General features: G+C 43.0%; 1 protein-coding gene across 1 annotated transcript in view; it reads right to left on the bottom strand.

Moving 5' to 3' along the window:
• The window catches only part of METTL8 (methyltransferase 8, tRNA N3-cytidine), a gene marked incomplete at its 5' end in the record, with an annotated part of 39,388 nt that extends 24,879 nt beyond the window's left edge, over positions 1-14,509 (bottom strand). Inside the window, 2 exon segments of the mRNA XM_059726269.1 lie at positions 5,908-5,999; positions 14,448-14,509. Of these exon segments, the coding sequence (XP_059582252.1) occupies positions 5,908-5,999; positions 14,448-14,509 (154 nt within the window).
• Positions 14,510-23,730: the final 9,221 nt, after the last annotated feature.

The raw sequence follows: 23,730 nt of genomic DNA, 5'->3' as shown, positions 1-23,730 counted from the left end.
AGGAGCAACATTGATGTTGCTTAATCTGAAAATACTTTAAGGAGATTTGCAAAGATATGGTCCTACACTCAAGAATTCTGCTCTCACAATCAGCTTCTGTATTATCTAATACATAATTTAACAAATATTCTGAACCAACTTTATACAGCACCTCTTCTTATTAGTCACATCTCTCCTATCACTGTCGTTTGAAAAGAATGCTGCCTACGATCACTCCAGTATTTCAAAGTTAAACAGAACTGAGAATAGCCATTAGAGATGCTTGGATTAGGATAGACAGTGGGAAGTGCCAAGAGGGTGGCAGAATGCCGAGTACTAAACATTTGCATAATTCTTTAAATAACATTTAACACATCAAACTATCTTATTAAAGGGCAAGACCCAGCCATGCTGAGTAATAGTGCAGAACTGTTCTACACTGCAAGTGCCAAGTTAATTGAGGTCATACACACTGGATTTCAATAGTCTGTGGTGCACATTCATAAAGCTTATTCTGCTCAATGATAAAAATGTAAAACCAAGCCTCCTGTTCAAAAGATTCTTAAATCTGTTAGATTCAACATGTTCTCCAAAAGGTCTGATCAAAACCCTTGCTTTTAGCTCCTCAGTAATTTTTCTAAATCTGATCACTTGTTTAATAAATGAAGAAAATGGCTAAAATTAAAACCTTTAAGATTCTAATACTGAATTATTAAGCAAGTTCTGAAACAATGTTAGTTTGTTGGCCAGACTTTTTTTTTAATAATATCCTTCCTTCATTGTACAATATCTATATGTGTAGCAACACTGTCAATTAGTTTTCCTACTAAAGTTATAGAAACTACTATTATTAAATTAATTTAGTTAACAATTTCTTTATGAATTCAGCAGATGCTACAGAGCAGAAAGATTACATGTCAAATTCAGCCTAATGCTACTGTGCTAGTGCACAGGATTCTGGTTAAGGAGCTGTATTGGGTAATAAAATTTACACTAATGAAAATGTTAACTTTCCTTTCTCAGTTCCTGAAAGTTTTTTATGAAGGGACTGTCAGGCTGGACACTAGAGGTTTGTGTTCATTTTGTTTATTTTATGAAGCAGCTCATTTGTAGAGTTTGCAGAGTTTTTCAAAACATGAAAAAGCACAATGTTTCTTGGTACTCTGAGCATCCGAAGCTAGGACCAGGAAGAAATCTGTTACTTCATGGGGGTTTTTTTCTTTAATGGAATCTTTTCTGCAGCAGCTTTCTGCTGCAGCCATGCTTGAGAAGAGGGTGGACATGCTAATGAGTCAACCAAATGCCTGGAAGTGGGTTCATCAGTCTGTTCAGTTTTTGCTTTTCATGTTGAGGTTGGTCAGAGCTGTTCTATTTTCATGATATTTCAATATTGTGGGAAATTGTAATTTTTTTCCCCCCTTACTGCAGTTTCCAAGGCCCTAAAATAACCTGCTCATTAGCTTTGGTCTAGCTCATTGTTAACATAAATAGGCCAAAATGTGCTACTACTTGCAGTGGGAAGCTGGAGCTTTTTGAAGGAACATTACCTGCAATACTCACCTATTCAAGTCTTAAACAAGAAATAATTCATAGAAAATGTCCTTGGATTCTTACATTTCTTGGCATTAAGCAAATGCTTATTTTATTTCCAATGAGTACAAATTAAGATCTAATTGATTTTAGATTATGAGGAAGAAGGTTATGTGAACCATAGCTTAGTTTCCAGCTGTGGGTTCATTTTCAGTGTTTTAGCTACAAAAATGAAAATATTAGAGGTGAAGTCTAGAAAAATAAACATTGTCTTCATGGACTTAGATAAAAAATAAGAGAAAGGGAGAGAATTTAAAAGGACAGGATGATAGGATAGCCCTAGAAAAGGGTCATATTTCAGGCTGGTAGGCAAAGTTGTTCCCATTAACCTTGAGGGGAAATTCGAGCCCTATTCTCAGTGTATTAAACTGCAAAGAGATAAGTGGCACTAGAAAAAAAAAATCCCTTGGTCACATAGTATTGAAAGTGAGGAAGAGCATAGTGCAGAAGATAGTCACAGGAAAGTTAAACATGCTTCGACCTGTGCCATAGCCATATCAATTAAAATGTGGATATTTCAACAGCCCTAGAACCTTTGAAACACATTACTGCCCCAGTGCACATATATTAATTGTTTCCAGAATAGCCTTTTAATAGAAAATAGATTACCACCCTCCAAGATAAATGCCGCTGTAGGTTTAAAGCCCGGTTTCTTGGTTACATGAGGCAAACAAAACAAACCCAGGACCCTGGATTTCTTGCATCCTGAGCCCTCCCTTCACTTATCCCAGTCAGTGTGCATTTAAATACATGCTATGATATTGTTCATCACAATGTGTAAAACAATCTGGTCTGACTTTCCAATGCCTGCAAATGTGTTAAACTCTATGTTGTGTTGGTTACAAAGGACCAACTCACAGGATCATCATAAAATTCTAGTTTACTGGATGGATGCAAAAGTCAGACCATAAACCTTGGTGCTGATCCCCTCAAACACACACACATTCACACACACACACTCACAGTAGCTAGCTATGAACACTAAGCACCAGTGTCAAGATATACCTATCCCCAAGCGCTGGAGTCCGCCGTCAATGGCCAGTGGAGGCTTCTTTCAGTGCGATGTTGCTTCAGAAGGGGGTCAATGGCTGGTCCTTCTGGCTGGACAGGCAGGGTGCTGGTCAGGTCAAAGAGGGTGCCATTGGGGGTAATTCTTTGCTGCCTTTTATCCCTCTCTGGCAGACTTTGGTGACTCCCCAATTCTCAGGCTTACCCAATCCACAGGTCGTTGACCTCTAGGGGCATCCCTCTTAATAACTGCTGGATGGCAGCTGTCAGCCCCAGGGGTCACATCCGCAGGTATGTGCAGTCTTGGGAGTCCGTTGATGAATTTGATTGATTCACTGCCGTGATGAATAGAGCTCTGGAAGTGGTTGATCAGGGGGCATTTCAGCCTCAAGGGTCTGTTTCCAGGGTTGATTATTTCAAACCGGAGCTTCCCTACTTTTAACAGTGACGTTTCAGGGAGTTCCTGCCTCCGTATTGATTCTTTCCTCTTCTTGGTCTGTAGTTTTGTAGGTGTTAATTGCCGCTTGTTAACTTGTTTATCCAGACCAGCTACTGTGTTGCACAATCAACCAATGATTCATTCAGGGACACACTCCATACAGAGATTCCTGCCCCTGCTAACCTTGTTACATGGTACAACTTAGGTTTAAACTTAAAGTACATTTGTATTTGTACAGGCTCTATTTTCACTACAAGTACACCTTATATAATAATAATAATAATAATAATAATAATATAAAAGAAAAAGAGAGAGGAAGGAAAAAAGGATAGAAAAGCGAAAGCATCCCTGAAAGGGGGCAACTACTGCAAAAGAGCTTTTGCCATATGGAGGAGCTTCACATTTGAGGGGGGACAGGCAAAAAGGTTTCTTGCTAGAGCTGCATACCTCTGTGGAGGGAAAGAGCAGATTTCCAGTTGTGGGTGACAGAAGTTCATTTGTGATGCAAATTCACTGAACTATGGAAATTCCATCATTCTCATGCCTCCAGCAGATGTGTCACATTCTTTGCTCACCTGCCCAGAGAAGCATCATCTACAACCAGGTCCAAACCCTGAGAATTTTCTCTGTTTAGTCTTCTAGACCTCTCTCCCAAGCCACAGTCCCTCTGAAAAAGGGAATATATAAAGTTGCCGCTGGAGCTAATGACAGAACTTTCTTAATTGTTAAAATAGATCAACTCTATCACTACGGAACCTCCATCACTGGAAGGTTTTAAAAGAAAATTAGACAAGCAGTGACTGGAATGGTTTTGGCAGAGATGATCCTGTTTTGAGCAGGGAGCTGGATTTAGATGGCCTTCTGAGACCCAATCCATACTATCTCATAGATTTCATAGACATTAGGGCTGGAAGGGACCTCGGAAGATCATTGAGTCCAGCCCCCTGCCCAAAGGGCAGGAAGTCAGCTGGGGTCAGAGGATCCCAGCAAGATAAGCATCCAGTTTGCTCTTGAAGGTGTTCAATGTAGGCGCTTGAACCACCTCCGGTGGCAGGCTGTTCCAGACCTTGGGGGCTCGGACAGTAAAGAAATTCTTCCTTATGTCCAGCCTGAAATGGTCTTGTAGTAGTTTATGACCATTCGACCTAGTCGTCATCCCTTGGGGCGCTCTGGTGAACAAACGTTCCCCCAGATACTGGTGGTCACCCCTGATAAACTTGTAGGTGGCCATCAGATCACCCCTGAGCCTGCGCTTTTCCAGGCTAAAGAGCCCCAGGGCCATCAGCCTGTCATCGTAGGGTCTGCTTCCCTGACCTCTGATCAAGTGCGTGGCTCTTCTCTGGACTCTCTCAAGCTTCTCCACATCCTTTTTGAATTGTGGAGCCCAAAACTGGACGCAGTACTCCAGCTGCGGCCTCACTAAGGCCGAGTACAGGGGGAGAATGACGTCTCGGGATTTGCTTGAGAAGCATCTATGGATGCAAGCCAGCGTTTTGGTTGCTTTATTAGCCGCAGCATTGCATTGCAGGCTCAAGTTCATCTTGTGGTCAATGATGACCCCCAAGTCTCTTTCTTCCATAGTGCTAACCAACATAGCACTGCCGAGCCTATAAGGATGCTGCGGGTTTTTCTTCCCAAGGTGGAGAACCTTGCATTTATCGGTGTTGAACACCATCAGATTCTCATCTGTCCACTTGCTGAGCCTGTCCAGGTCAGCCTGGATCACCTGTCTGTCTTCTGGTGTGGATGCTTTGCCCCAAAGTTTGGTGTCATCAGCAAACATGGCCAGTCCGCTTCTGACTCCAGTGTCCACATCATTAATGAAGATGTTGAACAGTATGGGTCCAAGCACAGAGCCTTGGGGGACCCCACTGGTCACAGGACACCACGATGAGTGACTTCCATCAATTACTACCCTCTGGGTCCAACCATGGAGCCAATTTTCCAGCCAGTGGACCGTGGAGGACCCAAGGCGACAACTGGCCAGTTTCTCCAAGAGGTGATCATGGGAAACCAGATCAAAGGCTTTTTGGAAGTCAAGATATATGACATCAATCTCTTCTCCCTTGTCCAGGTGATAGGTCACCTGGTCGTAGAAGGAAATGAGATTGGTCAAGCAAGACCTACCCGCAACAAACCCATGCTGGCTATCCCTTAAGATGTTGGTGTCAGCCAGTCCATTAAGGACGGCCTCTTTAATAAACTTTTCTAAGATCTTCCCCGGGATAGAAGTCAGGCTAATGGGCCTATAGTTAGCCGGATTCACTTTCCTCCCTTTCTTGAAGATAGGCACCACATTGGCTTTCTTCCAGTCTTCGGGCACTACCTAACTCTGAATGATGCAAGGCAATGCCATCTACCAAGAACTAAGCACCGTGATGCTGAAACCCTCTCAGCCTAAGCTGTCTAGGGCATGCAATAGGCAAGAAGTCCTTCTCAGGTCACCTAAAAAAGCAGCACTGGGCACAGCTCACTGAGCTGGTCTGCAATCAAATTAAGATGCACCTGTAAAAATCTTACCCAAGAACTTTGGGCTTCATTACCTCAAAATCCTTGTAACCTTACTGCCTTTCCCTGCTGGTAAAAGTCTTAACAATCACACAAATTTTAATCTGAAGTACAGCAAAGGACAGGAATCACAAATCAGGTAATTGCAGATTGCAAATTTCATTCCCTTAGACTGAGAACCTGCTGCCTCAGAGAAAGGTAACAATTCTCCAAAAGGATAAACTAAGTATCTAGTTAAAGGTGCATACTTTGGGAGAAACTCCCCAATGTTAATAAGACAATAAAAAAGATTGAGCAAAAATAGATTTAATCAGGGAAAAAAACAATAGACAAAAGGAGAGCATTCCTGAAGTAGTAAAATAGCTTAAGCATTCTGGATCTGCTACCTTGATCTTCCAGTTGAACTTTCACAAGTGAGTTCTCTGCTACTTTTTCCCTGGCTCTTTCTTCTTCTTGTGACCACTGCATGTGGTCCCTGCAAAAAGACAGTTGGAGAACTTGCCTTTGAATATGATTTTTTATAACCTTTTTTGGAGGTTGGTCACAAATTAACTAGACTGTATATTCCAGTGTCATACAAGTACATTCTGGTGCAAGCTGTTCTTTCAGACAGTGCTGAAGCAATCTGGAACTCCTACAGTTCTTATGTTTAGTTTCTTTGCTTTGTTCTGAATCCCAGCAGCCCCTGTGCCAACAGATAATATAATGTCCTCTCCTAACTGTACATCTTCATAGCTGATCATTTGAATGACTCTGTGGTATGTTGTCTTTTTCTTGCTCTCTCTGTGCAACATTCTGCAAATTTCCCTTTCCTCAGTGATTTGTTCTCACATTGGCCAGGGTGGAAACTGTAGTGCTTTTTATATTTTTTGTATTTTAAATAAATTTGTCTTGCTAGACTGCATTTACCTAAACTTTCCTGTTCTTGTTGAGTTGCTTTGTTTTGTTGGAGTGAAATATTTTATGTTATATTCCAACTAGGGCTGTTATCACAGTTAACTTATGCGATTAATGCAAAAACAAATGATTGCATTATTTTTTTTAATCGCACACATCATTTTGACCAGCAGAGAGGATCAGCTCCGGACCAGCTGGAACCTGTGTGCACAGACCCAACCCTGGCTTGCCCTGAGCCTGCTCCAGACTCGCCCACCCATACTGAGCAGTGGCAGCAGCTGGGGAGAAGCTGCTACTTGGCATGGGGGTAAAGCGGCCCCTCTCCCTCATTACCAGGCCCAGGCTGCCCTGAAGCTTCTCTCCACTGCCATCTCTTCCACCTCTAGGCTGCCCTGCAGGACAGTCATGCCAGTGCAGAGGAGTTGCAGGACAGCTCATGCACAGGCTCCAGGCAGCTGCAGCAAGAAGGGCCCAGAAGCGGTGAGGGGCCACTTTTCCCCTGTGCCGAGTAGCAGCTACTGCCCAGCCACTGCTGCTGTTCTGCATAGGCAGATGAGTTTGGAGCAGGTGCAGGGTGGGCCAGGGTTGGAGCTGTTTGCATGGGTTCTGGCTGCTCCACTCCGGCCAGGGTGAGTCTGGAGCAGGCAGGGATGGGACAAGGTCGGGGCTGAAGCTGTGTGCTCTTGGTGGTGGCGGGGAGGACCCGCAGGGCGCACAGGCTCTGGACTGTTGGGTGGGGGGTGCTGATTATTGTTTAACTGTATGATTAAAATTGCAAGTAATTGCAACTTTTTTAAAAATCTCGCAATTAATTGCAATTTAAAAAAAAATCATTTGTCAGCCCTAATTCCAACAAAAACAAAGTAGCACTGGAACTTTTTCTCTGCTAGTTTACAGTTATCAAATATGGTATCCTGGTGTGGTGAAACATGGCAAGTAACTGTACTTTTTAGGAACATATGAAACAATTTGATCAGAGAATATTTTAGTTGGCATTTGTAACTAGGTTTTGCAGTTTCCATTTTCCTAAGGCACTATACATCCAACGGAAATGGCAGCTGCAAAGATGCTGCTATGGAACTTTTAATAACCAAACTGAGATAAAGATCCTCTCTATGGCCAGTTAATGACTTGCAAATGTCAACCAGACTGGAGTTCATGAATACTGGAACCAATGTTCTAGCATCACGCTATGTTTAGATCTTTCAAAACATTTCTGTTTTTTTCCAAATGTGAGCAAATTACTAGGACTGACACAGAAGCTAGACTGCAGTCTGTATGGGTTAAAAGTTTTAAGTTTTTGTGTATTAGAGATAGAGATAAAACACCAGTGACTGGAATTTCCATCCAAAGATTAAGGAAGAGAGATTTCCAGCTGCAAATGGGATGAAAATCTTAGGCGTTTTTGGATTAGCATACACCTTGCAAGTTAGTTCTGTCTGACCATATGAATAGATTTTCTAAGTCATTTTAGACATAATACAGATTCTGATGCAAAAGAAACCACCTATTCTTCATGTTTATGATGTGGCAGACTTAAAACTGGTTTGTGAAAAGAGAAAGAGCAATCAGTCCCTGAGAAAAGACAGGCCATGGTGCAGTACTTTGTGGCTTGAGTCTTTGTTACTAGGCTTATATAAAAAGTTTGGCCTGATAATATGAAAGAATCATGTTACACCTTAAACAAGACAAAATAAGGAGCTGATGTTGACCACTGCTGAACTACAATTCCCAGTAATTCTTATCTAATTCTCAGCTCATGTCCTAGAGGAACTCCTGCTCTCAAAATTAATGGATAAACTGCTGACTTCATCATGAGCTGGACTAGCCTCAATGACTGTGCCCAGATGAGTACAGACATTTGGTTCCCCAGGGACAGCTAGCAGTGGCACACCTTGCGCCATCCACCCTCTAACATGTGGCAGGTTACCCCAGGTGGGTTCAGGGGGGCTGGGGCCAGTAACTGTGCTGGCTCCAGCAGCCTTACCTGGGTTCCTGGGGGCTGGGGAAACTGCAGCTGCATCACTCCTGAAGTGGAAGCCTGGTCAGCAGCCAGGCTTTGGCTCCAGCCAGCCAGGCTCTGGTTTTGAGCGGCACATGCTGCCTCCACATATGCCATACATATTTTTTCTGCACAGGTTTTTTGACTCTGGGACCTCCCCGCTTTTGTTTTGCACAAGGTAGGAGCACGGGAAATGCCTCATCTGGATGTGGTCAATGTGTTTACTTTAACTTTGGGGACAGGAGATTTGTCTTCCTCTGTCTGAAAAACTTGTAGCTCAATTTGGGCACTGCCATAACAAAACAATCACTTCAAAGGGCACCCTTACAATAAAACTGAATTGTATTTTAACCTCTACATTCAGCTTGTACCAGGCCAAATTCTTCTGCTGTAAAATTCCACCTGACTTGATATTTGAACATGTTAATCAACAGGCCAAAAATCTGGAAGGTGACATTTATTTTCAATAGGGCCAAGTTCCATGCCAGACTTTTCTAGGTAACTTATATCAGAAATCAATAGCCTCAGGCATGCTTTTATAATGAAAAAGAACATTTATACACTCTGAAGAAAAGTTTGTTTGAGAGAGGAGTAAGAGTAAAGAAACAAGTTTAGATGCATGTTGGTTTCAAATTAACATGTATAAAAATAATTTTGACAGTTAAACAGCACATTCACGTGGGATGTAACAAAAAAATTCTGATGAAGAGAATTACAAAGAGCAGCCTCCACATAAAGATGACCAGGGAGAAAATGCTGAACAAGCTTGTGACAATATCAGTTCTACATTTTGCCCTCTCACCGATTCCTATGACAAATATCTGTTACAGGCAAAGAACAAAAACCAAACTCAGGTCTGATTACTATGTTTTCTTCTTAAGAGTAAATGATATAATATAGGAGCACATTCTAGACTTACTTGCAGAGTCTGATGCCTTTCTGCCAGGGTTCAGATAGCAAGTAATGACAAGTGTGACCTTAATTCTCTGGCATCAGTATGAACTGTGGAGGACCAGAAAGGCAAATACTGGAACATGAATAAGAAAAAGGTGGCCTCAGAAACAAATGCTCATTGATGATAACACCACCAGGATGAAAGCGCAGATTATTCAACATCAGCTATGGTAGACGGCACTGAGTGCACATGCCTGATGTAGGTTTACCAAAACAACTGCTATACTCCAAACTCAGTCAGGGACAAAGGACATGCAGGGGCCAGAGAAAACATGTCAAGGACACCCTCAAGGTGAACATTAAGAAGTGTGACATTGACCCCACAAATTGGCAAAAACTAGCCTTGGACTGGGCTATGTTGCAATGCCTTGTGAGAGAAAGTATATCTTACTTAGAAGAAAACCGTCTCACCCTGGAGGTAGAAAAATGACAGAAACAGAAGGAAAGAAAAGAAGACCAAAAAATCCATGGTCTGACCCTCAACTACCACCTGTGGCATTTGCCAGGAGTCTGAGGTCCTAGGATTGGCCTTCTTAGACATCAACATACTCATTTACTCAGGGTGCACTAATAAAGATTTTTTTAGCTGATACTGATGGCTGATTATTAACCAGCCATATTAACTGATACTAATCCAATAGCTGACATGCAGCCCAGTAACTAGAGCAGCGTCTGGCCAGTAAGTCTGTGGGAGGGAAGGGGGGTGGCGGGGGCAGATCAAGGTCCCCACAGTGAAGGAGGGAGTGGGGCAGGGTCAGGCACTGCCCAGCCAGGCTGGGGGGTGGAGTGCGGAATGGAGTCACAGGTAGTTTGTCCAGGGCATGCAAGGGGGTGGGTGGTGGAGTGAGGGGCACCACCAGGGCTGGGAGGGTAGGGGGGCTGCAGGTTGGGAATGGGGGGTACCAGCAGGGCCAGGGGGCTGTGGATTGGGAGTGAGGGGCACCAAAAGGGCTGGGGGGGTTCCATGGCTTGGGAGTGAAGGGCAACAGCATGGGCAGGGGCAGGAAACTGGCATATCAGAGCTGCTCAGTGCCACAAAGCAGCAGGGGGGGCAGCTGCGGCTGGACCCGCATCCTGGTGAGCAAAGGGGGCAGAGGAAGCTCTGATTTTTTGTGATAAAAAAACCCAAAATCAAACACCAAACTATGCAGGTATTTATAATTTATTTTATTATGATGATTGAGGCACTTGTAAGCTTCCAAACTGCTTTAAAATTGTAAATATATCAATAAAACATTGTGTTCAAATAATACCTATATAGATAGTGGTGTTTCATTTTAATCATGGAAAAACATGGAATTAGGGGGTTTTAAATCAGAGAAATTTGGATCTTAATCAGAAAAGTTGGGATTTTTAAACAGAGGAAATCAGGATCCCTGGTCATGATATCATGAGTTTGAGTATGTTTGATGTAAGATACAGGCAATTCTATTCTGAGTTTATTTTACTCAGTTTCCATTAATTTTTCTGTTATCATGAGGCTATACCATCCCTATACCTCCAAATATGAAAAAACAGGCATAGTGCTGTAGAAGTGCACTGATACATCGGTCCATATTGTATTGGCACCAATAAAAGGAAAATTGACATTATTGGCAACTGGCTTTTTTTGGCTGTGGCTGATAATGTTGCCAATAAATGCCGTGTGCATGCGTGCAGCCACGGCATGCATGTACCCAGCAGTGCAGCCTGGCAGCTTGGAGAGCAGCATCTGACTGGTAAGTCTGGAGGGGCAGAAGGGGCATGAGGGGGAAGGGGTATGGGGAGGACAGATCAAGGCTCCCGCGGTGAGGGAGGGAGTGGGGATGGGGTAGTGGCAGGCACTGCCCAGCTGGGGAAGGGTGAGGGACAGAGCCATGGTTCTTCCAGGGAGTGCAAGGGGCCTCTCACAGCAGTGCGCACCCTCAGGGGAGGCATGGGGGCACGTGCCCCCTGGATCTGTGTGCGGGGTGAGGGCAGGTTGCCCACTACATGCTTAGAGCCATGGGTGCTCCAGCATCTTCCTAGAGGCTATGCTCGGAAGCCTGGAAGGGGTGGGGCAGGTGGCAGCAACATTGGGAGGGGGGCTACGAGGGGGCTAGAGCCACCCCAAACATTGCCGTAGTCCCCCCTCCCAGTGCCACTGCCACCTGCCCTGCCTGCCTGGCCCAAGCACAAAAGTCCAGAAGAGGCTGGAGCAGCCCTGCCCCAAGTGTGCAGCGGCAGCCCACTCTCACCCTGTGCACAGATCCAGGGGGGCACATGCCCCCCCATGCCTCCCCCAGGGGTGCATGCAGCAGCAGGAGCCACTCCCCCCCACACCTCTGGATGAGCCATCAGCTCTGTGCCAGCACCCTGTCCTGCCCTGGCTGGGCAGTACCTGCCCCAGCCCCAATCTCTTCTTCACCACAGGGGCCTCAATCTGCTCCCCAATGCCCCTTACCAGACCCATGCCATTTCCCCCACAGACTTACCAGCTGGATGCTGCCAGGCTGCATACTGGAAATTGGATTGGTATCGGCCAATATGGCTGGTCAATAATCAGCTATAGATATTGGCCCAAAAAATCTTTATTGGTACAAAAATCTATATCAGCAGAATATAGATCTTAAGAGAAGCATATTTTTTACCATTGTTTTGTATCATTCATTATTAAGTCAGGAAAAATCACACAACAAATATTTAGGGACATATATATGTATAGGAGGCAAAATAAACACTTTAAGCAAAGACCCATAACTCTACCAATAAATCCCACTCAAGTTTAGCTGATAAGGCAAGGATATTTACTAACTAACAGTAGTAAATGAACCATAGGATTATAGACAATTAGGGTTGGGAAGGACCACAGGAAGTCCATCTAGTCCAACCCCATGCTCAAAGCAGGACCATCCCCAACTAGATCATCCCAGCCAAGGCTTTGTCTTAAAAACCTCCATCGATTGAGATTCCACAACCTCTCTCGGTAACTTCTTCCAGTGCATTACTACCCCCTCCTCATAAGAAATTTTTTCCTAATATCTAACCTAAACTTCCCTTGCTGCAACTTGAGATAATTGCTCCTTGTTCTGTCATCTGCCACCACTGAGAAAAGTCTAGCTCCATCCTTTTTTGAACACCTCCTTCTGGTAGTTGAAGGCTGCTGTTAAATCCCCTCTCAGTCTTCTCTTCTGTGGTCTAAATGGGCATTTATATAGGTGCTCCAGGAGTGAGGGGGAAGGAGAGGTGCTCCAAGTGCCGCTTTAATTAAAGACCCCAGAGCGTCACGTGTATCAGCATCCCCTTGCTGAAAAATGATGGTAAGGGCACTTTAAAGCTTTCGTTAAAGCGCCCCTGCTGCCATTTTTCTGCACAGGGATGCTGATACATGTGACACTGGAGTCTGCTGGACCGCAGTAATTACCACGCTCGAGCACACTTGATTAATCAAGTCTGCTCTGACGCGCTGTAATTACAGCCTCACTGCACATGTATAGGCACCCAATAAGCCCAGTTCCCTCAGCCTCTCCTCAGGAGTCATGTACTCCAGCCCCCTAATATTTTCTGTTGCCCTCCACTGGATTCTCTCCAATTCATCCACATCCTTTCCATAGTGCAGTGCCCAAAACTGGACACAGTACTCCAGATGTGGCCTCAACAGTGCCAAATAGAGGGGAAGAATCACTTCCCTCAGTCTGCTGGCAACACTCCTACTAATGCAATATATATATTAACGTAGCATAGCAACAGAAAGAAAAATATTTCAAAACATCTCATTATTTAATAAACTTCTAAACTGTGAAGTTTCCCCTTTTGAAATACCACCACCTTTTGTTATGTATGGGTACATGAATGAAGTCACAGCTTGGTCCTACCCAAGTGGAAAGCTTGCTTGTTCCACACAGCTACTAAAGGATCCAAAAAAGGTTTAGAACAATATAGTTTAGATTTTTTCCTGCAAAGTATATATTTACATTCCCATGCTAATATTTTGGTGGAGACTGATCTCAGTGTTTCCTATTTAAATGACCTATTGCGTATACTTATTTATTGCCAAAATTCTATTACAACCAATTTGAAAAAACTGACTAGATTTACCTGACAAACAGATTTTAAAATATACAAACCTTATGTCCCCTAACCCAATATCTTCCCTCTGACAGGTCCACACAAGATGCTTCAAAGGATGACAGGAGAACCTTGCAATAGGCAGATGTGAGAGAACCTTCCTTCCATGCCCAAAATGTTAGGTCTCACTCTAATCTCCAATATTTAGAGATTGGCTTAAACCTGACTTAAACCTGGAAGCATGATGGTTAATACCCTTTTCAGTGTTTCTTTTGACACAATCTGTAATGATCAGATAAACTCGCTACCAATGGAAATGTCCAATTCCTTGTAAAACTTGTTACGATCTTAGCCTCAACCAGTAATGATAAATTCCAAGGGTGAATTGCATATTGTAAAGAATGAATTTCTTTTTATCAGTTTTGAATTTCCCATCTGTTAGAATAGTGAGGTAGTGGAATAGACTGTCTAGGGAAGTTGTAGACTCTTCATCACTAGAGGTGTTCAAGATGAAAGTTACACAGCCACTAGTCAGGGATGCATAGCTATGCCTATGTTCTACTATGGGTATTTCTAGGCTTTGCTGGCTGCAACGCCTCCAGAGCCATGCCTCCCCCCAGCTACAGCCACCAGGGGCACTGTGTTCATGTACACAGTGCCTTATTCATGGATTTCACCATTTGCAGGGAATACAAGAACGTATCCCCCGCGAATGGTGAGGGTCGCTTGTACTGAATTTCATTTGCCTTTGTGTTGCACATTCACCAAGATTGTTCAGGTTTCACTGAATTTCTTTGACGTCCTCTCTATTCCCAATTAACCTGAATAATTTTGTGCTACCTGCAAATGTTGCCACCTTGATACTAATCACCCTTTCTAGCTCTTTAATAAACAGATTAAGCAGTACACCTCTTGTATGGAACTTTAAGGCATCTTATCAGCAATTTTTTGCCAGAATGAAGAAGGAAGGGATAAGACTGGCACCCAGGGTGGGTGTAGTGCTTAATTTTTGCACACAACATCAAGCTTGAAGAGGCAACTTACCAAATGTTATGTTAAAAAACTTTAGTAGGATCAGTTAAAATCCGTGACCCAAGTGGAATGGTTGGTCATTTGGTACTCTGGCATCTTTGCTGCATCTTGCTTTTCCTCAGATATGAAGCAGAAAATCTTTTAATGAAATTCATTTTGATGAGAGACCTGTAAAAACACAATTAAGAGAAATTATAACTTCGTTGAAACCTAATTGGTTATGTCACTTTAAAAGAAAATCTGATCAAGTAGTCTGTTTGTAATATGAGCTTTAATAATCTGCCTTTTAATTACATAAATGAAAATGTTTGGTTTTTTTAAAATAGTAATATCTCTCATGAGTGCTGAAAATTCACACAACCTAAAATAAACCACTGCGAGGGAAGAAAAGCTGATAGTTAGATTACCCACTGCATTTTAAAGTACCTATCGGAAAGCAATAGCTGAAGACACAGCCATATATGTTAAATCAATAAATGCATGCATTAATTTTAACTGACTAATGTTAAATGATATTATTGTGAATGTAGATTATTTTATTTTTACCTTGACACTATCCCTTTAAAAATATATTACAAAGAAGAAAGAAAAGAAGCTATTTGTTGTAGTGAGAATACATTGATATTCTGTTTGACATTTTATCCCACTCACTGGGTTATGATTTTCAAAGGATTTCATTCTAAAGCTGATAACGTGGTTTCACTTTTTCGATTAGAAAGTGAAAGATTCAGAGAAGCATTTATATATAATATACACCAGAGACCTTTCCAAAATTTCTCCTGTGTAACGTTGTATTTTGTATTCAATATTTCCACTTAAGTGAATATTTGTAAATTTAATTCTGCATTCACGTGAATTATAACATGCTTGAGATTTTTCTGTTAAACATATGATTCTGCCTTGCATCTCTGCATTCTTACATTACTAAAAAATGGTGAGACTGAATCTATTCAAACCTGTCCAATAAAGAAAGATCACAAGTGTGCTGCAGCTATTACTAGCACTCTGTCTTCTTGTTTTTGGCATGTTCTGGTTAACACAAGCTCTTTTTAGGAGAAAAGTAAAATGAAATGCTCTACCTACTACTTTTACCCTGATGTGCTTTTGTTCTTTTTTTTCCTTCAAATGCTCTGCATATGACTGAAAACGCTACTAACAGTCATTATTTTTAGAGTGCTCCCTCTACACAAAGTGTGCATATAAATGTGATGCACTGGGAATACAAAATGCAATCACAAAGAAATAAGCACTATTTAAATATAGACATTTTGTAAAACACTCTGTGCGAACCTGCTGAAGAAGTGAAGATTTTTATCCTTAGAGGGAGGAAAGTAGTAATCACTGTCTGACCAGACATCTTGTACTAGAACCAAAAAAACCCATTTAGACACATATATACAGCCACACAAAGTTGTGTAAATGAATCAATTCAGTTAACTGAACTGCTCCCGATTAAAAGGTGCACTTTTGAATGTCACATATTAACAGTATTGTTTATTCATTCTAAGTCTTTAAAAAAGAGAGAAGGTATTTCATTTTCTGTTTTTGAAGGTTTAAAAATATACTGACCTGTTGGTTGCCAATGTTTAATGAAACTACTGGTACATCAGGACTATTATACCTTCAGTGTATTAGTATTTTTGCCAGTCCAGGTGTTCCTTATTGCATGCAATTTTACATGGTAAAATGTAGCATGTAATCATATAGCAGAATTATTTCTTAGATCAACATTATATTTCTAATGCTGATCAGTTAATTATGACGTTGTTTGGCAACACACATTTGGGTAACTGAAACAGTCATTCGAATTTACGATAAAACTTCCAGAGTAAAATTATTTAGGCTCTGATTCTGCAAAAGCTCGTGCATGAGCTGTCATATTGATTCCACTGGCACTATGTACATGCAAAAAAGCTAAGAATGCGTGTAAGACTTCTGCAGGATTAAGACTGGCTATTTCATTTACAATCAAATAGCTGGCTTGTATACTAGCATCATCAGCAAAATGTGTAGCCAGGCCTGCACACTCAGTTATCAGTATGAGGACTGCACATACAGAGTTACATTTTATATTGCTGCTAAAATTAAAAATTAATATAAACCAACAATTGCTGCATAATGTTGAATTTACAACAAGGTGAAATGAATGCTTTCTCAAAAAAGACAACCCTCCCCCACAACTGACAAACACCAAACCAAAATGTTTAGTCAATTTGGGGCACGGGGTGCCATGTGCATATATGCACATGCACACATGCCAGGCAGCCTGGAGAGTAACTCCTGCAGGTGAGTCTGGGGGGTGGGAATTGAGGCCCCCCACAGGGAGGGAGAAAGGGAGTTGGGCAGGGCTGGGGCAGTGTATAGGGCTTGGGACCCAGCACTGGAATGCATGGCTGTAGGGCCCTGGCAGGGCGTAGGACAGGGCCGCAGGTGGCTCATCCAGAGGGGCGGGGGTAGGGCTGGTTCCCTGTTGCTGCATGCACTCCTGGGGGAGCACGTCCCCCAGATTTGTGCGGGGTGGATGTGGGCTGCCTGCTGTGGGCTCAGGCTCCCAACCCTGCTGCCCTCCTCCTGGGGCCTCCAGGGCCCAGTGAGCAGGACCTGGCATGGCAGAGCAGAGTAAGGCTAAAGGGGGGGAGGGGGAGAATCTCCTTGCCACTGCAAGCCCTGCACCACCCTGACGAGGCACCCCCTACCTGCCCAGCAGCAGCTGGGCTGCCAGTGCAGAGCTGTGTCCCTTGCAGGTAGGGGGAGCCTCGCCAGGGCAGCACAGGGCTTGTAGCGGCAAGGAGCTTCCCTGCCTGGCCCCACTCTGCCCTGTCATGCTGGGTCCTGCCCACTGGGCCAGGAAGGCCCTGGAGGCAGGGCAGCAGGGCAGGAAGCCTGAGCCTGCAGTGGCCAGCCCACTCCTGCCCCACCTCCTGATGGGCTCCGCTCTGACCATGCTGCCTACGGGGAAGGGGGAGCCGGGCTCTGCACTCTGCTCTGCTGCAGCAGTTGCTGCCCTCCGGCAGGTGGCAACCTGGGCTTGGGCGCTGCTGCAGAGGGCAGGGGGCTGCAGACCCAGGTCCCTGGTCCCATAGCCCCGGCAGCTGAGGAGAAGAGCTAGGGGGGGCAGGGAGTTGTGTGTGGGGGGTGAGGGGCACCAGCAGGGCTGGGGGGGGCAGGGGCTGTGGTTGCAGAGTGAGGGGCACCAGCAGGCCAAGGGCCTATGACTGGGGAGTGAGAGGCCTGGACCTTGCATCCTGATGAGTGAAGGGGGCAGGGGGGACTCTGATTTTCCATGATAAAAAACCCAAAATCAAATACCAAATTTTATAGGTATTTAGAATTTATTTTATTATAGTGATTGAGGCATGTTAGGCTTCCAAATTGCTTTAAAATTGTAAATATATGAATAAAACACTGTGTTCAATTGATTCCTATATATAGTGGCGTCTCATTTTAATCGCAAATTTGTGTTTTTTATCAGAGAATTTGTGGTTTTATGAGAGAATTTACAATTTTTAAACAGAGAAAACCAGGATCCTTGATGGTGACATTACAAACTATTTAAAAATTAGTTCCTCCTTCACTTACCTGAAAAAAGCCTGAATCCAGGCCCTGCAATTTCTCTGTTAAGGTTGATTTTTATGTATTTTATGTTCAGCATAAAATGCAAAGATTCAGCTGCTAGGCTAGTCAAATAGTTTTGGTTGGTTTTCTAAATATCTAATTAAGAGCATGAAAAGATGCACAGATGGGGTGTATAATCAGGAGACTAAAATTATCTGGCATAAGTAGCAGGCTAAACACTGGGATTTTGTATGAATTTGACCTTTGCATGATAATCTGTAGTTGGTTCATTGGTCAAATCTGAACAACGATACTGAACAAACAACATAAGGATACTTGGGACAGACAAGTAAAGTTTGAGTTCTGAATGCGGTGATAATGCAGAGAAAATCCCTGGAGACAAAGAAAGCTCTGATAAACTGGTGGATCTACTGATGATGTAGTTAATGGGCATTTTAGGGTAAAAGTTATAAAAGTGTCTTCAGGAAGGCCTTCAACACTTCCTCTCACTCTATTCTCATTAAAAAATTTGGAGACTAATTCTCATTAAAAAACTTGTGGCGTTGACACCTACACAGTCAAATGGGTCGCTAACTGGCTGGAGGACCGCACCCAGAGAGTGGTGGTGGATGGGTCATTTTCGACCTGGAGGGATGTGGGCAGTGGGGTCCCCCAGGGCTCGGTCCTCAGACCTGCACTGTTCAACATCTTCATCAGTAACTCGGACGAGGGGGTAAAAAGTACCCTGTTCAAATTTGCTGACGACACTAAGATGTGGGGGGATGCGGGCATGCTAGAAGGGAGGAATAGGCTGCAATCAGACCTAGACAGGTTACAGGGGTGGGCGGATGAGAATAGGATGGGTTCCAACACTGATAAGTGCAAGGTACTGAACCTGGGGAGGAAGAACCAGCAGCAGACCTACAGGCTGGGGAACTCCCTTCTTGTCAGTGCAGAGGCAGAAAAGGATCTTGGAATCATTATTGATGCCAAAATGAACATGGGCTGGCAGTGTGGGGACGCAGTCAGGAAGGCCAACCACACCTTGTCATGCATCCACAGATGCACCTCGAGCAGGTCTAAGGGGGTGATCCTCCCCCTCTATGCGGCACTGGTCAGGCCGCAGTTGGAGTACTGCATCCAGTTCTGGGTGCTGCACTTCAGGAGGGATGTGGACAACTTGGAGCGGGTCCAGAGGAGGGCCACTTGCATGATCAGGGGGCAGCAGGGCAGGCCCTACGAAGAGAGGCTAAGGGACCTGAACCTGTTCAGCCTCCGCAAGAGAAGGCTGAGGGGGGATCTAGTGGCCTGTTACAAACTAGTTAGGGGGGACCAGCAGGCATTGGGGCAGTCCCTGTTCCCCCGAGCACTACCAGAAGTGACAAAAAATAATGGTCACAAGCTGGCAGAGGGTAGATTCAGGCTAGACATCAGGAGGCGCTACTTCACAGTCAGGGCGACTAGGATCTGGAACCAACTTCCAAGTGAAGTGGTGCTGGTTCCTACCCTGGGGGTCTTTAAGAGGAGGTTGGATGAACACCTTGCTGGGGTCGTTTGACCCCAGTACTTTTTCCTGCCATGGCAGGGGGTCGGACTTGATGATCTGCTCAGGTCCCTTCCGACCCTACGAACTATGAAACTAGGCTTGGGAGCCTAAATCCTATTTCCAAAAGTGACTCATTGCTCAATTGCTTCTTTAATTAATTTTGTTAATGAACTCTTAAAACAAGTAACCATCCTTTCTCTCTGCCAGATTTCTTCGCCCTGTGGAATTGACAGCAGGAAATGTTGTTGTCTAAAAGAATTAGGAATTGACTACTGGTACAGAGCCATATTCAAGAATAAGCAAAAGAGCTATATATGCTTGATTGATCATAATAACAATAATAATCTGGCCAATGCTTGAAAGCCCCTCTATCCTTCATAAAATTAACTCCCACTGATTTTACATTAAAAAATCTCTAAACTTTGCAGGAACAAAATTATTTATCCAGCAAAACACTAAAGAAATAACCTGCTGATTAACTGCATGCTAGAAGTAGAGTGGAAGCCTTCCTTCCCAGGGAGTGATGTGTTCAAAGCTTTTAGTTTAGTGGTATAATGCTCTACTTTTAATTGTCATCTCAACCACCACAGGTTGTCTCTCTCTGCCTCAGCACAGCACTAACGGAAGAGAACCTTTGCAAAAATAATATTGCTGCACTTTCACTGTAGGCTGCACTTTCTGAAGGCAAAAACACAGAGCAGCCATTCTGTGTAAACCGCTGATTGGTCTGGAAATATTTTTTTTTAATTTAAACTGAAGTTAAGGGCCTCTACATGGCTGGAACTTGATTTGTAGGGAAGACAGGACAGGGAAGAGAAAAGGTGTTTCTATCATACAGTAAAGGAAACTTCTCAGTTTTGACTATTAGAATCACAGATGAGCACACCAGGATATGCTATCTATACCCACTCAGCATCAAGTAATAAACCCTGAGGAGCACCAGCTCTGAAACAGGTACTAGATGAAAATTAAGGATTCTTTTAACTGAAAATCCTTCCAATAAACTGGCATGGCAGCCATAATTTGTCATTTACTAGCTGACTGTTAGCATATCATTCCATTTACAATTATTACTGGACCCACTTTGGGAGACACAATCATTTTTACAAAGGGGAGTGAAGTGTACGCACACACACACACACAATAACATGTACTGTGCCTGTTGCCATTTTATAAAAAAAGGTATTCTGAAAATACTGACCTTCCTGAAGTATACTACTACAGTACTTAATGCTTATAAATTCAAACACTACACAAACATTAACAAATCAATCCTTACAACCTGTCTGTGAAGCACATGCTGTACTATTTTATTATTGCTCAACTGCTACAGAGACCCCCCAAAAAAATTACATAAAACCGCTACAAATGGTAAAGGGCACTGGTGGACACAAAGTGGAAGAATAATTCATGGATAGGATAGTACAGTAGCAAATACTATGGGTTTGCTGACAGTTAAGTTCCTTAATATTTGAATACCAGTGAGTCTGAAGTCTGGACATAACCTGTGAATAGTTGAAAACAAAACCAGAAAAGAATGGATCCAGATAGACTCATTGATACTGTTTTGAGCTAAGTCAGAAGATTATGACTGTTAGAGCTTCCCTGAGATCCGTTCATAAAATAGACAATATGAAGAAGTCATTAACCTCTTGTGAGGATAAATCAGAAAGTGACAGTTTATACATCTGAGAAACAATGCAAAAATGAAATAAAGACATTAGAAAATAAAACAGATTATTTAGAATGAAATTGAGGGCTTTGCAGCTTGTGTAATAAAGTAGCACAGGAATTTGGAAAAGGAAAGTGAAAATGGTGTAGAACCATATGAGAGGAAACAAGAGTTCTGGGAATCCTTAGAGGTCAGAAGAGAGTAGACTCAATGGACTCTAAGGGGAAGTTTGTCACAAATGCTTAATAATGAGGAAAAGAAGCTATGAATTAAGTGCTTCTCCAAGAGTCAGGGAAAAGGCCATGCTACGAAGTGAGAAAAGGCAGGCACCATTACTGTACTACTGCCAGACAAAATTGAAAAGGACAGACAGTGTGACTCTACTCTGAAAACTGACTCTAGCATTGGCACTGTGGAGTTCCACACTCATTGTTTCTCAAAGAAGTTCTGATCGAATGTTTCTAAACTACTACTAAAAGGACAAGTTGTGCAAAGTCAGCATGGGGTCTGAGATGCCAACTCAAATCTTTCCTCATGCCTTATTACAGAAGGTGCTGCAGGCACAGCCCACAACAGGGGTAGATCCAGGGGCATGTAGTGGTGGAGCTGTACCTCCTTTGACTGTATGGCACACAGGGAGCTTGTCAGCATGGCTGCCAGACCTGCTGCACTGGTGTAGCTCAAGGACCCAGGGCATGAATATTGTACCACCTTCTCCTCACTCCACTGGTCACTGCCAAATTTGGGGTCTTCAGTTGCCACTGGTGATGAAAATTGGTGGCAGGTGAACAGCAGCAGCATTCACCCCTTGGGTTTTGCAGTAACTCCAGCAGCAGTGCCAAAGCCATCAACCTGGTACTAGAGATGGGTCGTGGTCCAGATCCAGCCTGCAGGACCAAATGAGTTGGACATCCCTGGTAAGGCACCACACCATCTGCATGGTACATGCCCTTTTCAAAATCTTAGTTCTGCACCTGGCCCACAGTGACCCCACTGAAACCCTTCCACCTTCAATGACTTTGCACTGCTGTAGCTATTCGAAAGCTTAATAAAAAGGAACTGAAACAGGCCTTGCCTTAGCCCTTCAAAGTCAACACAACTAAAACAAATAATAATACATGATTTTTGCCGTTCAAGTTAGCAGATATGATAGTGCTCTGTTCTTACAGCAGCTTGCAGGGGAGAGTTGGTCCGAGAAAAGAGGAAATGTTTCATGCAAGGCGGGGTAATATCTTATGTTACCATAACCATATCTCCCTAACCAGGGACTGCAGGAAGGAAGGAAGTTGTATAAAACATCCTTTCTGAAGGCAAAGATTTGCTAAACCATCTTACATCCAGCAAATCAGAAGCTGACATATACAGAACTTATTCTTTGGGATACAAATTCTTCAGCTACTATAGGCACCTGGAAAAGCAAAGACAAGAGCCAGAATAACACTGAAAGGGGAGGAGTCTTTAAGACAGTGGTTCTCAAACTTTCTGGGCTCAATGCACCCCTCACTGGACTTGAGGCCTCCTCCATAACTTGTGAATTGAATGGCACTTAATTTCAAAAACTAATTTATATACTGTATTAGAGCACTTATCAGCTTGCAGAGGGGCCATGCAGTAGGGGTATTGGAATAATTCAGGCAGAGACAAGACTGTTGGTGAGCTTATCTGTTAATTTCTTGACACCTTGCTTATTTCCTCACACCTCAGGTCACCCTTCAAAGGATCTGGCACCCTGGATGTGCATCACTGATTTAAGATACACTGTTGCCATTATGAAAAAAAAACAGGCTAAATTTAGGATTTTTTTTGTTTTTGTTTTTCTAATCATGTCCTGATTTGTTGTCTGCAGAGAACTGATTGCAAAGAATTGTTTCCACACTTACAACTCCCGCACCCAACTTCTCTCTGGAATCTCCTGTTAAAAGCTATTTAGATACAAAGCTCAATTTTATGATGAAGTAGAAAACCACCAGTGAGAAAGGATGAGTTGTCTTTGTTTCTTTGCTAAAAAAATAATAGCTATACCACCTCTGAAAAGAAAGGAAGCTATTTTCTTTCATAACATATATAAAAATTGGAGTGTAAATTACATGTAGCTATTTTTTTGGAGAGGAAACTACTCCAGATTATTCTCTATAACATATAAACTAGCATGTTTGTTAAAATGGAATTTAATCCAATAAAAATAACTTTTAATGCAAATACAAGGCAAGATGAGGTAATGACAATTGCAAGAATTAAAGAAGTACCAATGGATTGGCAGGTAAGGAAGCAGACACCTTAGAAATAAAGATGTCAATTATTTACAGAATCTTTAATTACCTCGTGTAAATGCAGAGAACGTGAAACTATTAGCAAAAAGAGTTTTGAAAAGGAATTACACAGGGGAAATTGTGGGATATGTTTGCTAAACAAAAGCAGGGATAAACCAAATAAAAGGCTACTTGGACACTTTTCATTCTACTCTTATCTCTAGCCCTGTTCTTTCTTTTTACTTGTAATTAGAGCCAATTGAAGTTTCTTAC

Source organism: Alligator mississippiensis, chromosome 4 (assembly GCF_030867095.1).
Source record: "Alligator mississippiensis isolate rAllMis1 chromosome 4, rAllMis1, whole genome shotgun sequence".
NCBI classification, from domain to species: Eukaryota; Metazoa; Chordata; order Crocodylia; family Alligatoridae; genus Alligator; species Alligator mississippiensis.
The sequence above is the reverse complement of the archived record's forward strand: the minus strand, read 5'-3'. Positions and strand labels throughout refer to the sequence as shown.